We start from the raw sequence: 16044 nt of genomic DNA, 5'->3' as shown, positions 1-16044 counted from the left end.
TCAGGGATCATTTCGTAGAAAAAGAGGTGCAGGAGCTCATTAGCATAACTTATTAGCATAACTTGTTTGCATATGCCACACCCCCTGACATCACCGGAAGTGTGTCAGAAGGCAACACCCACCCCTCAGGCTCCACTGGACTGTTTTGGATTGCTAGCTATGGGGCGGAACGCACAGATCTGCCCTACCCTTACAGCGGAGGGAGAGGGGAGAGCTTGTACCTGAAGGTGGGGGGGGGGCTCTGCAACTTACCTGGTTACTTCTTGCTCCTTGTGGCCTGACTGAGGGCTGCTGGGAGCAGGGGGCAGGGCTTGCTGTATGTGCCCACCCCCTAGGCTCCTTACTGCTGGAGCTCCGCTCCTGTGCGCTCCAGCAGGAAATTACCCCTGCTTACAATCCAGCCTTTGAGGGAGGAAGTATGGACTGAGGAACCAAAGGAATTCCCTGCCATTAAATACTTATGTTTAATGTTGTTATAAAGTATTTAGTTGTAAGAGGTGTTTTATTTTGTGTATTTTTTACTGAACATTAGCATCCTGGTAACTTGTGGTTATGCTTGGATTGGTGAGTGGCAAAACAGAACTGGGCCGCCAAAGAACACGGTGGTGAGACACCATAAAAGTCAACAGCCTGAGCATGGAATGACTCAAAGAAACAGTACAAGATCAGAAAACACGGAGAGAGGCTGGCCCACAGAATCGTCAAGAATCGGATACAACTGAATGGATAACAACCACCACCACCTGTGGAACTCCATGGCGCAGTGCTGTGCCAATCTGCAATCCTTACATGTTTTTGGAGTTCGGTTTCTTATGGATATAAAATAGGGTTGCCAGACCACCGGTAGGGTAGGGTTTCCAGATCCAGGTTGGGAAATGCCTTGAGATTTGGGGATGGAGCCTGGGGAGTACAGACCCCCTCCAAAGCATCCATTTTCTCCAGGGGAACAGATCTTTTAGTCTGGAGATGAGCTGTAATTCCAGGGGATCCCCAGGTCCCACCTGGAGGCTGGCGTCCCTTTAAAATGTAAGTCAATGACCCCACTTTCTCTGTTACGGGTGTGTAGACCTCACTGACAGGATCAAGATCACTAATGGGGGGGGGTGCCATGATCCCAGGCCTAATGCTGAAGAAGGAACAGTCTGTAGGCCTCAAGGAAGCCTCTCTTCCACACAGGGCCGAGACCTTGGGTAAAGTCTGCAAGAGGCCTACATTTCCCAGGCCCCCTCCAAGCCTTAGGATTGGGTTGGCGGGAAACGGAGGGAAAGCAGGCACCAGTCGCTGTCCAGGAGGTGGAGCTCTACAGAGAGCATATAAGGCCCTGCAGAGAGGCGGGCGGGAGGGAGTTCTCTCCCTCAGGCTTGGGTGGTGATGGGGCTGCTTTGGGAGGGAGCCGATCCCTTAGCAATGGAGGGCTGTGGGTGTCTGGCTGAGGAGGATCAGGCAGTGAAATAGTGTGTGGCATACGGAACCTGTCTTTTACGAGACGGGCTTAGGCCCTAAGTGGAACTCCCTCTTGTAAGGTACGAACTGGCTCACAAACTAATGTTCATAACGAAATTCGGCTGGTTCACAGAGTGAAGCTTATGGCAGGTGAACCAGCACGAACTTTCCACGAATTTTCCAGCTGTTTGTGCCTGTCGGTGCCAGTTCATGAGTGGCTACATTTGCAGGCAGACTCACCGCTCAATATTTAAATGTTTACCCAATTTCAAACCAACTGGGGCGGGGGGGATTTGGAGGGCATGAAGAGGAAGAAGAAGAGGTGTCAATTCCACTTAAACCTGAAATCTTCCTACTGAATATCATACCTGAAATATACGGGAAAGAAGGAAAGAATTTGTTGTTATACTGTATAACAGCTGCTAGAATGAGTTACGCCAAGTACTGGAAAACAGAGAAAATTCCAGATAATTTAGAGGTGGTTCAAAAATGGTTTGATGTCGCCGAAATGGCTAAAATTTCTTGTATATTAAAAGGGAAAGATGATGGGATGTTTAAGAAGAATTGGGGGAAATTATACAAATGGAAAGTAAAGCGGAAGGGTCAGGATGGGATTTGAGACATATTACGTAGTTGGAAGTAAATATGGCTGTATGCTCGTCTGTGTATAATCGTACTAATAGCACATGTTTTGTTGGGTGTTGGGTATTGGATAAAATCAATAAAAATATTTTTTTAAAAAGAGGAAGAAGAAGAGGAGAAGATAAGAGATTAGATTTATACCCTGCCCATCACTACCCAAACGAGTCTCAGAGCAGCTTACAAACTCCTTTCCCTTCCCCTCCCCACAAGAGGCACCCTGGGAAGAAGAGGAAGAAGATATTGGATTTATACCCCACCCTTCACTATCCAAGGGAGTCTCAGAGCAGCTTACAAACTCCTTTCCCTTCCCCTCCCCACAAGAGGCACCCTGGGAGATAGGTGGGGGCTGAGAGAGCTCTGACAGAAACTGCTCTTTTTTCAAGAACAGCTCTTATCGGAACTATGGCTTGCCCAAGGTGCGAGTGGAGGAGTGGGGAATCAAACCGGTTCTCCCAGATTAGAGTCCGCACACTTAACCACTACACCAAACTGGAGCATCCGGGGGAGGTCCCCTGTGACTTTGGTGTCTCTAGTTTGCACAGGATCTGTTCTATACACTCCTGAACCTGCACCTGTCATAATGACAGGAGGTCATTTCGAAAGGTGTAAGTTTAGGAGTGTATAGAATGGATTCTGTGCAAACTAGAGACACCAAAGTCACAGGGGATCTCCAGCTGACTCTCCTCTACTGGACCTCCAAGTTTGGTGAGGATTGAATTTACGGGATCCCAAGAAGGTGCCCCCAGAAAGACACTCCTGATATGACAAAATGAGAATTGCGTCAGTCTACCCAGCTTGCATTTCCCCCACAATCCACTGCAAAGCACAAAAGGAGACGAAGGGACCAGAGACAGAGCCTTTTCATTGGTGGCTCCAGCTTGGTGGAATGCGCTTCCAGCTGAGATCCAGGCCCTGCAGGATTCGATACAATTCAGTGTATCAGTGGGTGATGGATAGTCCATTCCAGACCAAGGATTTGAGCATCCTATGAGAAGATCTACCATGCTGACGGCCAGATAGACAATGAACATAAGAACTCAGAGAAGGCCACTGTTAGGGGCAAGGAGCTGGCACCTCAGACCCAGGCTTCACGTGACACTTAGAGCGCTGGGCGGGTCTTCTCTTGTGTCTGTAGGACACAGAAAGGTAGCTTTGAAGCGTTCTGACCATTCTGGAACTTTGGTGGGATTTGCTCTTCTTCTCAATAATGCAAAACGTTTGCGTGGGTTGGCCGGGGGGAGGGACCATTGCAGGGACTCCGAGAAGATGGCCGTGAGCCAAGAGTTTGGAAACGGCCCTTGTGAAAATGCTCCCACCTGTTTCAAGACACCTCTGGGGGACCCGGATGCTGCCGTGAGACTCAGGAAGTCCTGGGTGAGCTTCCTTCGCCCATTCTGAATGCCCCCGCTCAGTTGTTCGGAAGCTAACCCTCAGGGGAAGGCAAAATCACCAAGATGAATGATCAGAACTTGGAAAAGAGATTTAATCAGATAAGGACGGATGTTTCCTTGTGTGTCGAATCCGTGGCAGTGCCCTGGAAAATCCTTCACCCAGGATCACAAGAAACAGCTTGCTAATATTTAACCGGTTATCTGTTATCTGAACTTTGGGCTCTTCTATGTTCGCATTGTCTTCCCAGGACAACCGGCTCCCTCCAGGCAATTTTCGTTTCCTGGCCCCAGGAACGAGTCCCGCTCTGGTCAGGGAGTGCAAAGAAAAGTGCCTCGGACGTGGCATGGCCAAACGGGTTGAGGACAAGCAGGGATCTTTTTGTAGAAAAAGGCCAGCAGGAACTCATTAGCATAATAGGCTACACCCAACAGCAGGAACTCATTAGCATATTAAGCCACATCCCTGACAGCACCACTCATTGGCATATTAGGCCACACCCCCATGTTACCAGAAGTGTGATCATCCAGCCACACCCACCTTTTGCTTCTTATTCTGTTTACCTTGTTTGTTGTCAAAACCCAGGGCTTTTTTGTAGCAGGAACTCCTTTGCATGTTAGGCCACACACCCCTAATGTAGCCAGTCCTAATGAGTTCCTGCTGTTGGGTGTGGCCTATTATGCTAATGAGTTCCTGCTGGGCGTGGCCAACTTGGGAGCCAGCCGGAACTCCGTTCCTGTGCGTTCCTGCCCAAAAATAGCCCTGAGGACAAGGGATCTGAAATGGGAGTGATACCCACTGCAATACTCCCTCTAAGCTGTGGAGTCTTGTGAGCAAAAATTCTACTCTGTGAGCTACTGGCATTAAAGTTGTGAGCGAGCGATTTGGCTACTGCATCAATTAGTTTGCTCTGGAGCCCTCCTTCCTGAGCTCAGACAAAAAAATGTGTGAGCCGGAGGCTAAAAAATTGTGAGCTAGCTCACACTAACAGCTTAGAGGGAACATTGGCCCACTGGCCAAGAGGTGGGTGGAACTGGGTCCAGATAAGGCAGCTTGCACATTCATGCAGAAGGGGTTGAAATGTCGCCCTGTCAGTTGGCTTCCACACCCCACTTCATTCCCATGAAAGCCGCAGAATGTATGCTTTGGGGAACAGAACTGTTCCTGAAACACCAGAAGACTCCAAATGAATTAAGGGGACTGATGGACTAGAAGGCCCCCAGTTGAATCGCTGCTTGAGATAGTCGGCAGGGAGCCTGGGGGTGGGGTGTCAGCCAATGCTCCCTCTAAGCCGATGTGAGCAAACATTCTGCTTTGTGAGCTACTGGCATTAAAGTTGTGAGCGAGCCATTTGCCTACAGCATAAATTAGTTTGCTCTGCAGCCCCATCCTTCCTGAGCGGAGACAAAAATGTATGAGCAAGAGGCTAAAAAACTGTGAGCTGGCTCACACTGACTCAGCTTAGAAGGAACACTGTCTGCCTCCTCTAGCCACAGCTGCCGCCACAGAAGGAGGGGCCCTGCCTGGCTTGTACAGCTTCTCTTGCTGCTCCTCGGAATAGGTGAACACTCAGGGCCGCACTTTTGGAGGGCCCAGCTCTTTGAGCCCCTGGCAGCAGCGCAGGGGTGTTCTCAGGCTCTACAGCAGGCCCCCCCACACCGCCCAACTCCAGCTGCCTGCAGAAGCAGAGAGTGAAATTCCCCAGGCCCAAGAGGGGCCAGTGCCCAAGGCCATGCCCCTCCGCGGCCATTCCTTCTGATCTCCATCCGCCGAGCAACTGTCCGAAGCTCCCGTTCTTCATCCCAAAGAGTACAGGGATGGAGGGTCTCCAAGAGTCGGTATTGCCAGCCGGCCTCTCCACCATGGATTGTTCCAAGCTAAGATGGGTCTCCCTGTGCCCCAGGAGGCCCAGCTCAGTGTTCCAGTCAGCTGACTTAACATGGGAGAAGCCAGAAGTCTGGGCTTTCTCCCTGCTGTTTCCCCACCCCGCTGCCTTCCACGTGGCCAGATGGGGTACAGTGTCTGGACCCCCAGAGAAGAGAGCCCCCCCTCTAGTTCATTCCGGTAGCTTTTATTGACCCTCTAGTGTCCCACCCTCAGGCCCACCAGTGAGGACACACAACCAAACTGGAGAGAGAGCTCTGTCAGGAACTGCTCTTTTTTTCAAGGACAGCTCTTGACAAAACTATGGCTTACCCAAGGTCATCCAGCAGGTGCGAGTGGAGGCGCGGGGAATCGAACCCGGTTCTCCCAGATTAGAGTCCGCACACTTAACCATGACACTACACTGGCTCTCTACATCAGGGTACGACGTCCATGTCAAGACACGCCCGGAGGGCAGGCCCGACAATGCTCCCTCCCTGGCTGCTGCTGGTGGTCTCCTCCGGCCTAGACAGAGCAGAACCAAACCCCACTGCTAGGCGTGCATTATTGAGCCCCGATTCTGCCCCCAGGCTCTGTGCAGACAGCTTGTCCAGGGGTGGGGGGACCCAACGAGACAAGGAAGAATGGCCACCCCCAGGAACTGGCACAGAATCCCTGCTGGTGACAGATGACCCACTGACAATAAGTGGGTCAACTGGGGAGTATAGGGTTGCCGAGTCCGACTTACCCTGCCAGTCACCAAACTGGCTCTCTACATCAGGGCACGACGTCCATGTCAAGACACGCCCGGAGGACAGGCCCGACAATGCTCCCTCCCTGGCTGCTGGTGGTGGTCTCCTCCGGCCTAGACAGAGCAGAACCAAACCCCACTGCTAGGCGTGGCCCCGCCCCCAGCGTGCCCGGGGTCATGACATCACTTCTCTGTGATGTGCACGCTGGGGCGGGGTTCCCCCCGGGGCCCGATTCCCCGGCGTCTGGGAACGGGCCTCTGGGGTGGGGGGATTTCTGCCCCCCGGGGGGACTTGGCAGCCCTAGGGGAGTGGCCAGCACCAGGCTGAGCTCCCTGGCCCTCTTCTGTGGGTACCGTAACTTGGCATTGTCCCAACAGCCCGGGCTAGATCATAGGAACTCTCGGAGGGTGCTGTGGCTCAGGGGTGGGGCCCCGGCTTTGCATACAGAAGGCCCCAGGTTCAATCCCCAGCAGCAACTCTTGTTAAAAGGGTCTCAAGGGCTGGTGCTGCAAAAGACCTTTCTCTGCCAGATAGCCAAGGGAGGGAGGGGAGATGATACTTGGCTACCCCCGAGTTGGCTTAAGGCAGCTGCATTCGTTCATTTGTTCACCCGGATGCGGGGCACACGGCCCCCAAAAACAGCCTGCGAGAACAACCTACTCGACAGAGGCTCTGAGGCCAGGCAGAAAGAGGTCCCCCCGTCTCAGTCTCCTCAGGAGGTCTGAGCCGGAGGGAGCTGCCCCAGCGTCTAGGCAATGCCTTCTGGGTAAAGAGTCCAGCCAACTGGCACTCGCCATTCTGTGTGCCGTGATCTTTTATTGCTCGGAGGGGAGCGGGCCTTGCAGAGTGTGACAATGGTGGGATCTGAGGGCCGCTGGAAGGTGAACTTGGAGGCGGGAGTGCCCTTTCCCACCACCACCACCCCGGTGCAGGTTAGGAGTATTCCCGGAGGAACTTGGCGTGGAACTGGGTCAGCTTCTGCAGCAGGATCTTGAGCTTCTCCAGGGGCGGCAAAATGGTCATTCTGGGAAGGAGAGCAAACGACGAGGCATTCAGAGCCGTGAAGAGTGACCCACGGACCCGCCCAGCCCCCCACACCTTGACAGAGGCAGTCCCACCCAGCCAGAGTTGCAGCCCCTCCCAAAATCAACCCAATTCCTCAGAGAGCCAGTGTGGCACGCGGGTTAAGAGTGTCAGACTGGGATCTCAGAGACGCAGGTTCGAATCTCTGCCCCACCGGGGAAGCTCGCTGGGTGACCTCGGGCCGGTCACACGCTCTCCGCCTGACCAACATCACAGGGTGGTCGTTATGATTTGCGGTTGGAGCAAATGTCTCGGGGAACCAGGTGGAGAGTTACCTGAAGTGAAAGGTGCCCTCCTTCTGCCCAAAGCCGCTCCCTGGCACAACGCAGATGCCCGTCTCTTCCAGCAGCTGGAGGCAGAAAAACATGTCCGGGGCCTTGCCTTGTGCCTGGGGGGGAGAGAAGAGGCGTCATTGCAATTCCGCAGGGCCTGTAAGGCAAAGACGTTCCACCAGGCATTCGCCTGAGGACGGCAACGGTTAAACGTCATGGCCGACACCCTACTTGGACCCCCTACTCCTCACAGAGCTTACTCCCCCCCTGAACGTGTGTGAAGCACCCACAGACCAGACCTGGGAGGGAGCCACAAAATTCTCGCCACTTGTTTTCATTACTGTATGTTGTTGGGCCTGGTTTCATCCTCATGCTTTTATGCTTTTAGATCTCTGTACATCGCCTAGAGCCCCAGAACTGTGGGGATAGGCGATTAATAAGTGGAAATAAATAAATAAATAAATTGCCAAGAGGAGCTGGTGGAAGGGAATCTGCCTAAGATATGGGGAAGGGGCTGTCGCCGCCGGGCAACCTGAACCCAGCGCAGCTCAGAGAACAATTTCCAATTTGTTAGCTGTTGCAGATTTTCCGGGCTGTCCAGGCATGGTCTTGGCATTGTAGGACCTGACCGTTTTGCCAGCAGCTGTGACTGGCATCCTCAGAGGTATAACACAGAAAGATGGAGTACTCTCTGTGTCAAAGTGAGAAGGAAAATGGTAGGCAGGTAATTTATATCTACTCAGGAAGGTGGGGTAGGGCTGAGTCATTGTCTTGTAGGAGTCCCCCAGGCTGTGAACATGCTAACGGAGGAGCTTTCCTGAGGAGGTTCTTTTGCATATGGATCGGCTGTTGAAATTCTAATCTTATCTGTAGTGCTGTTGTAAGATGTAGGGCATTTTGTGTTTTTCAGGACAGGCAACCATGCCCTGTTTATTTTTAAACTCTCTTCTTTCCTGTTGAAATTGTGTTTATGTTTATGAATTTCAATGGCTTCCCTGTGTAATCTGACATGGTAATTGGATGTGTTGTCCAGCCTTTCAGTGTCTGGAACAAAATACTGTGTCCTGTAGTCTCCAGTTTGCCCCAGGCTCACGTTTTCCCATCCCTGGCCTTGAAGATTGAGCCCAGCATGCTTGGATGCTGCCGTGGCCGTCACCAATCTCCAAGTAAATCTGCAAGGAGCACATCCCCTACAAGTAGTCGGACACCTGAGAACCAGTGATAGCATGCTGCTGATGGTGGAGGTTCCATTCTCAGCTGCTGCGGCTAAGAGAAGTATCAGCTGGGCTTCAAGCGGCCTCCAGCTTCCTCTTTAGGCCAGGAGGACTTTCAGCAGGGCTTCTGCCCCTTGTTTGCGGGACTCTCTTGCATAAGGAACTCTATTGGCCTGAAAGTCAGTCCGCTTGCCTGTTATCCCCCCTCTTGTGGCAAAAGTAAGTGGGGCTCTGACTGTGGAGAGGCACTGGCAGAGAGAGGTGGGGAGGACCGCAAAGGCAGTCGGCGCTTTTCTCCACGGCTGAGGCCGGCCATGCATCTTAACGGTGCGTTGCGGCTGGTTTCCCCCAGCTCCCGGAGGAGCAAGAGAAGGAGAGATGCAGCCCCAGCTTGTGTTCTCCTCCACTCAGCCCTTCCGGCTGCAGAAAAGCCTTCAAAATTCTCAGCAGCCCTCAGCCTCTTGCAACAGTCCGGCTGGGCAAAGGCAGGCAGAGGGCCGGGGAAAGTGGGGTTGTCCTTAGTGGATTCTTCCTCCATCTTTCACGCATCGTTTGGCACCAGAAGAGAACTGATACATCAATGTGTGTGGTCTGTGACGCCCATTGGCAAGGTCAGAGGAGAGACCTGCCCGGAGTTCAGCTTAGAGGTGTCAGTCTGCAGTCCACACATGGAGCAGATCTCTTCTCTCTTGCTCCGGATTGCAAGACTAGATGTAATGGGTGGAAATGACAAGGGAGTCGATGTCGGCTAAATAGCAGGAGAGACTTCCTAACTGTAAGAGTGGTTAGTGGATGCTCCTTCTCTGGACGTTTCCAAGTGGAGGCTGGACGGCCATCTTTTGGGTCTGTTGTAGGGCGATTATCTTTCAGTTCTGCTCCTGCAGAGTGCAGGGGGCTGGACTATATGACCCACAAGGCCCCTTCCAACTCTAACACTCTATGATTCTATGAAGCATCAGCAGCAGGAGGGGTCATTTCCTGCGGGAGTGCACAGGAGTGGAGCTCCGGCAGTAAAGAGCCTAGGGGGCGGGCACATGGAACAAGCCCCACCCCCTGCTCCCAGCAGCCCTCAGTCAGAACAAGAAGCAGCCAGGTAAGTTGCAGGCCCCCCCCCCGGTCCAAAACAGACCAAGTTTTATTCAGGTACAAGCTCTCCCCCGGTTGGGAAAGTTCTGCCCGTCCCCCCCCCCCCCAATAGCTAGCAATCCAAAACAGTCCAGTGGAGCCTGAGCGGTAGGTGTTGCCTTGTGACACATCTCCGGTGATGTCAGGGGGTGTGGCATATGCAAATAAGTTATGCTAATGAGTTATGCTAAAGAGTTATGCTAATGAGCTCCACCTCTTTTTTATGAAATGACCCCTGGGTGTCCTTATCACCACCCCCTCCCCGCATGCGCTTGTACTCCATGCGTACAAAACATCTTGAGAATCTCCACAGCAGGTTCACATACGGAATGGGCATCCTCCCCCCATCTCAGCCAAATCGCTCAGCTCTGCCAGGCTGCAGCTTGCCACGTTCTTGGGCAGGTGTTTCCCCCAGACCCTGCTGGGGATTCTGCAGAGTGAAGTCTCCGGCTCTTCCCCTGAGCCCTGTCCCACTCCTGCTGCCTCTCTGCAATCAAGGCACTGGGTCGCTCGGAAAGAGGAGCTTCAGGGAATGGGGCTTGGGGCCTAACTGAGTGCGGCCGGCCTTACCTTCGCTGCTTCCACAGCCCGAGGAGGTAACTGGATCCGGGGGAAGGCGTACATGGCCCCCTGCACCGGATTGCAGCGGAATCCTGGGGCTCGATTCAGGGTCTCCTCTGTGAGCCGTGCCTTCTCAGCAAGGGCGTCCAGCACAGCCTGCTTCTCCTGCAAGGGGAGGCCTCAGGGTCAGCTCACGGGGAACGCTCCCTCTGAGCTGTGGAGTCTTGTGGGCAAAAATTCTCCTTTGTGAGCTACCGGGCATTAAAGTTGTGAGCCAGCAAACTGGCTGCTGCATAAATCAGTTTGCTCTGGAGCCCCATCCTTCCTGAGCTAAGACAACAATGCGTGAGCCGGAGGCTAAAAAACTGTGAGCTAGCTCACACTAACTCAGCTTAGAAGGAACAACTGGTCACGGGGAAGGAGCTTCCTGACATGAGGAAGAGGAGGAGGAGAAGAAGAAGAAGAGGAGGAGGAGGAGATTGGATTTACATCCCACCCTTCACTACCCAAGGGAGTCTCAGAGCGGCTTACAATCTCCTTTCCCTTCCCCTCCCCACAACAGACAGACACCCTATGAGGTAGGTGGGGCTGAGAGAGCTCTCTCGAGAACTGCTCCTGAGAGAACAGCTCTGAGAGAACTTGTGACTGACCCAGGATCACACCAGCAGCTGCAAGTGGAGGAGTGGGGAATCAAACCCGGTTCTCCCAGATCAGAGTCCACACTCTTAAGCACTTCACCAAACTGGATCACGAGGAGAGGACCAACCCGCCGAGGGCCCATTTGGGAAACAAACAGGGAAAGGGGCAGAGGTCTGTTGACCACGTTATTCCCAGGCATGAGAGGGCCAACGGGCGGGGGGGTTGTCTAAAATGGCCGTCCTCTAGCCCCGCCCCACCCGTTTCCCTCCTGCAGCAGGCAAGTTGGAAGGACACAATTTAGAACCGTCCAAAGGACAAAATTAAAACACAGATTAAAAGCACTCGAGAAGACAGACACAAGAGACCTAAAACACAGAGAATCACCTGGGGTTGCCAGCTCCAGTTTGGAAAATCCCTGGAGATTTGGGGGGTCCGGGGGTGGGGCCTGGGGAGAGGGGAGTTTGGGGAGGGGAGGGACCTCAGCAGGGTATAATGCCTTAGAGTCCGCCTTCCAAAGCAGCCATCTTCTCCAGGTGAATGCGTCTCCGTAGTCTGGAGATCAGTCAAATTCGGGGGGATCTCCAGGTCCCACCTGGAGGCTGGCAACCCTAGCAAACAAGAGCAGAACCAGCCCAGGCAAATCGGCTGGAAAAGTTCACCCTCCATCAAATGCTCCCTGCCTTGCATGCCTTCCTAAATAGAGCAACTGAAACAACTGAAATCCATAAGAAGCAAAAAAACAAACAAACCCTTCAGCTCCGGTCTAAAAGATCCAATCCAACCAGCAGCAGCCAACCAACCACAGACACAAGCATCTAAGAAATGGTGAGAAAGACAAAAGCGGCTTCCCCATGGCAGCAATTTTCCCTGGAACTTTCACTGCCGCTGCAAAAGCACAAAGGCTTCCGGTGGCAACGGAGTATCTATGTGGAAGGTTTTCTCCCACTCTCCTTACTTCAGCTGGCACCAGAGGGTGTTTTCTGGAAGATCTCTTGAGCATTATACAATCTGTCTGCTAGCTCTTCTGAATTTCAAATTTTCATTAAAAAAAAAAAGGTTTTAGTCCTTTTCATTGCTAAGATATAAGGGGAAAGGCGTGGGTCTGCAACAAAAAGGGCTACAGACTTCTTTTTAAAAGCTGGGGATTCAGAGGATACAATCTGTCTTCTAGCTCTTCTGAATTTCAAACTTTCATTTAAAAAAAAGGGGTTTAGCCCTTTTCATTGCTAAGATAAAAAGGGAAAGGTGTGGGTCTGCAACAAAAAGGGTTACAGACTTCTTTTAAAAAGCTGGGGATTCAGAGGATCTAGCAGATATATTGTTACGATGCTATGGCAATATGTAAAACTGCAGATGTTTTAAAAAGCCTGAAAAGCAGCCAGGCAGGGCGAGGGGCTGATGTGGTGTAGCTCCTAGAGTCTCTGACTAGGGATGACCGGATTCAAATCCACTGCTTATCCACGGAAGCCTGCCAGGTAAACTTGGGCCCATCACAGTCTCTCAGCCTGTCCTGCCCTCACAAAGTTGTTATTGGAAGGATCACGTGGAGGAAAGTTTCTTTGGGTCCCTCATCAAGGAGACACGTGGGATATCATATTTAAAGCATTCATAAGCAAGGGAAATGGGGCCAGCCCGGATGGAGCCTCCCAAACTGCACACCTTCCCATCTGCATGGTGTCCAAAGGTCCTTTGACTGTGATCTTTCCAAAAAGATCATATCAAACCAGGTTTTGGAAAGACTGAAGCAAGGGGGGGGGGGACACACACAGAAAGAGGATGGCTGAGGGTGTTGTTGTGGACCTTGAGGATGACACAAGGCTTTTCAGCACTCTCATTTTCCTTGCTTGTAAGTTCCTGTTTGGGGGGGGTGTCTGTTCTGCATGCGTTTTGCACCCTCTAGTGGTCGGTGCTATATTATACCGGTTTATGTCTGGCATATTCAAATCCATTGCTTATCCACGGAAGCCTGCCAGGTAAACTTGGGCCCATCACAGTCTCTCAGCCTCTCCTGCCCTCACAGAGTTGTTATTGTAAGGATCAAGTGGAGGAGGAGGGAACGATGGGGAAAGTTGCTTTGGGTCCCTGATCAGGGAGAAACGTGGGATATCGTTTTTAAAGCATTCACAAGCAAGGGAAATGGTGCCAGCCCGGACGGAGCCTCCCAAACTGCACACCTTCCCATCTGCATGGTGTCCAAAGGTCCTTTGACTGTGATCTTTCCAAAAAGATCATATCAAACCAGGTTTTGGAAAGACTGAAGCAAGGGGGGGGGGGACACACACAGAAAGAGGATGGCTGGGGGGGTTGTTGTGGACCTTGAGGATGACACAAGGCTTTTCAGCACTCTCATTTTCCTTGCTTGTAAGTTCCTGTTTGGGGGGGGTGTCTGTTCTGCATGCGTTTTGCACCCTCTAGTGGTCGGTGCTATATTATACCGGTTTATGTCTGGCATATTTCCTGCAGATTTAAACTGCAGGTTTTTTATGCTGGACATACACTGTGTAATATCAAATCAACCACTAGAGGGAGCAAAACGCACATGGAACAGGGGGAAAGTCCTGAAGAAACAGGAGTTTACAAGCAAGGAAAATGACAATGTGAGAAAGTATATGGAGCACGTCTGGGTCAGCTGAATGGGGCAATTGGTCTGCAGGTCTCAGGGGCGGTTGTCAGCCTGGGCCCCAGCTTGTCAGTGAAGCACCCCAATGCTCCATCTGATATCCACCATTCTTACCCTGACCTTCCTCCAAGGAACTCAGGGCACCACACCTGGTTCCTCCCTCCCCATGTGATCCCCACAACAACCCTGCAAGGTAGGTCAAGCTGAGAAAGGGTAACTGGCCCGAGATCACCTGACAAGCTTCAGAGCTGAATGTGGATTTGAACCTGGGTCCCCCCAGCCCACCAATCACCACCACCTTGGCTGCACCATCTCTCCCCTACATGCCCGGGAGACCCTATTTTGCTTACCTGCTTGAACTGTGGGTAGGAAGGATCTCCAGGCTCGGGCCGGTTCACCACCGCATCCAGGACGATCTGCCCAGTAACCGGTGGGCACAAACGCACCGAGACCAGCTTGGATAGCTGCTGCTGAACGCCTGGGTCCATGTTAATCACTTCCATGTAACCTCCCCGGAAACCACACCTGGCAACACGAGGGAACGGGAGAGGGGCCCCATGGGGTTAAGGCAGCCATATTGGAACACGGACAGCAGAAAGGCAACCATTTTAAATTTACACCCTGCTGTTCTTGGTTCTGTTTCCATCAGAGATTTGAGGGGGGGGACTTCAAGGTCAGAGAAAAGCCCTGCCGAGCCCGCCCACTTCCAGCAATGGGACATCATCAGGCAACCCCTCTCCAGAGAAGACAACGACCCAAAGGGCAGTAAGCCCCTTGCAGACCTTCTAAAGGTGGCTCTGTGTTAAGTCGCTCGCTTAACAAAGCAGTCGGAGAGTGATTCAGCAAGAACACAGCTTTATTCTTCAACTCGAACACAACTCCAACACGGATCAACATCTGATAGCCAGAACAGCCTTTACATTGCAGCTGTCCTGCTTTTAAACATTCCCGGCTAATGTAGCCACACCCACTGTACAAATACCAACCAATAAGGTTGTTCACATAAGGACCAATCACGGATGTTCCCGCTCAGGGAGCTTGCTAGAAGGTGATTGGTTAGGTGCTTCCTGGGCTAGTAACATGATTGGATGGATTTGGATCCTAGCCCAGGACGAAGCTTTACATAGCACTTCAATTAGATGTTTCACAACATATCATGCATTCAAGGCAGCTTTGAATACACGACACTCTGATGATGAACGTGTCAGCTACGCAGGCCTTTTGCTCTAAGCCTGAGTTCCTCTGCCCACAGGGCCCGATGCCAATGCTCCCTCTAGGCTATGGAGTCCTGTGAGCAAAAATTCTACTTTGTGAGCTCCTGGCATTAAAGTTGTGAGCGGGTGATTTGGCTCCTGCATAAGTTAGTCTGCTCTGGAGCCCCCTCCTTCCTGAGCCAAGACAGAAATGTGTGCGCCGGAGGCTAAAAAACTGTGAGCTGGCTCACACTGAGACCCAGTGGTTGCTCTGCGCTCGCCCCTCTCTTAGCCGCGCAGCCCCGCGGCTTCGAGTGGGAAATGGACACGTACCATCGGGGCAAAGAGAGGAGCGAGCGCAGAGCGGCGGCTGTGGGAAATCGGTCTCAGTCCGCTTAGAGGGAACACTGCCCGATGCCTCTGTGGAAGGCGAAGTCAGCCCCCCACGATCCCACACACCCCACGTGTCCACGCTGCACTTGCATTCAGAACCCCCGCCCAGGGCCCTCGTGGAAGAAGAGACGGAGCACTCACTCGCCCATGAAGCCCTTGGAGATGGAGTAGAAGGAGGCCAGCTCCACCGTCCCCGAGTACTTGGGCCCCATCTCAAAGAGGACCTTCTTGAAGGAGTGGAACTGGGAGCCCTTGGCGTAAATGTTGTCCTGGTAGACCTGAGGAAGAAGGAGCCAGTGGGCACTGCGGCCAGGGCCCCCGCTGGCCGGAGGGCAAAGAGCCAAGGGCTGGGTCTCTGCACCCGCCAGACTGCACTGGAGCAGGAAGTCACGAGAACTCCAAGCGCAAATGCGTCGCCCACCCAGCTCCAGTTCTCCTATGCCCCAAACCTCAGCAGGGGGCCCTGGCCGAATGGGCAAGCCAGGGGGGCGGGGCGGGGGGGCTCACCTCATCAGCCAGGAGGAAGAGCTGCTCCTCCCAGGCAAAGTGGATGACATCTTCAATGCATTTGCGGCTCTGAACCTGCCCTGGGGTGGGAGAGAGAGACAGAGAGGATTCTTGGGGGAGACCTCTGGGGCTTTCGTCTCTTTGCACTGGGGAGGGGCACAGCAAGACCGAGGCTGTGGTGGTCACACGGCAAGCGTACTGCAATTTGTTCCCGCCGTGGATTTGATTGGGGACATTTTTAAGTCTGGACTCGCATCTTGGGATAGAGCAGGTAGAGGAAGAGGTACTTTCCCCCCTTTCTCACCATACAAGAACTCCTTGTGGGCACTCCCATGAAACTGCTGAGCG

At 52.8% G+C, this 16044-nt stretch overlaps 1 protein-coding gene across 3 annotated transcripts in view; it reads right to left on the bottom strand.

The window, feature by feature from the left end:
* Positions 1 to 6893: 6893 nt before the first annotated feature.
* GPT (glutamic-pyruvate transaminase (alanine aminotransferase)) overlaps positions 6894 to 16044 on the bottom strand; it is a 37330-nt gene continuing 28179 nt past the window's right edge. For all 3 annotated transcript variants that reach the window (XM_015423578.1, XM_015423580.1, XM_015423579.1), the window contains 6 exons: positions 15697 to 15776; positions 15331 to 15467; positions 13954 to 14128; positions 10354 to 10509; positions 7448 to 7560; positions 6894 to 7113 (listed from right to left, as the gene is read on the bottom strand). In XM_015423578.1, coding sequence (XP_015279064.1) covers positions 7023 to 7113; positions 7448 to 7560; positions 10354 to 10509; positions 13954 to 14128; positions 15331 to 15467; positions 15697 to 15776 — 752 coding nt within the window. In that variant the 3' untranslated portion in view covers positions 6894 to 7022. The remainder of the gene's footprint in view (positions 7114 to 7447; positions 7561 to 10353; positions 10510 to 13953; positions 14129 to 15330; positions 15468 to 15696; positions 15777 to 16044) is intronic.

Source organism: Gekko japonicus, unplaced genomic scaffold (genome assembly GCF_001447785.1).
Source record: "Gekko japonicus isolate JY-2015 unplaced genomic scaffold, Gekko_japonicus_V1.1 scaffold3936, whole genome shotgun sequence".
Classification (NCBI taxonomy): Eukaryota; Metazoa; Chordata; class Lepidosauria; order Squamata; family Gekkonidae; genus Gekko; species Gekko japonicus.
The sequence above is the reverse complement of the archived record's forward strand: the minus strand, read 5'-3'. Positions and strand labels throughout refer to the sequence as shown.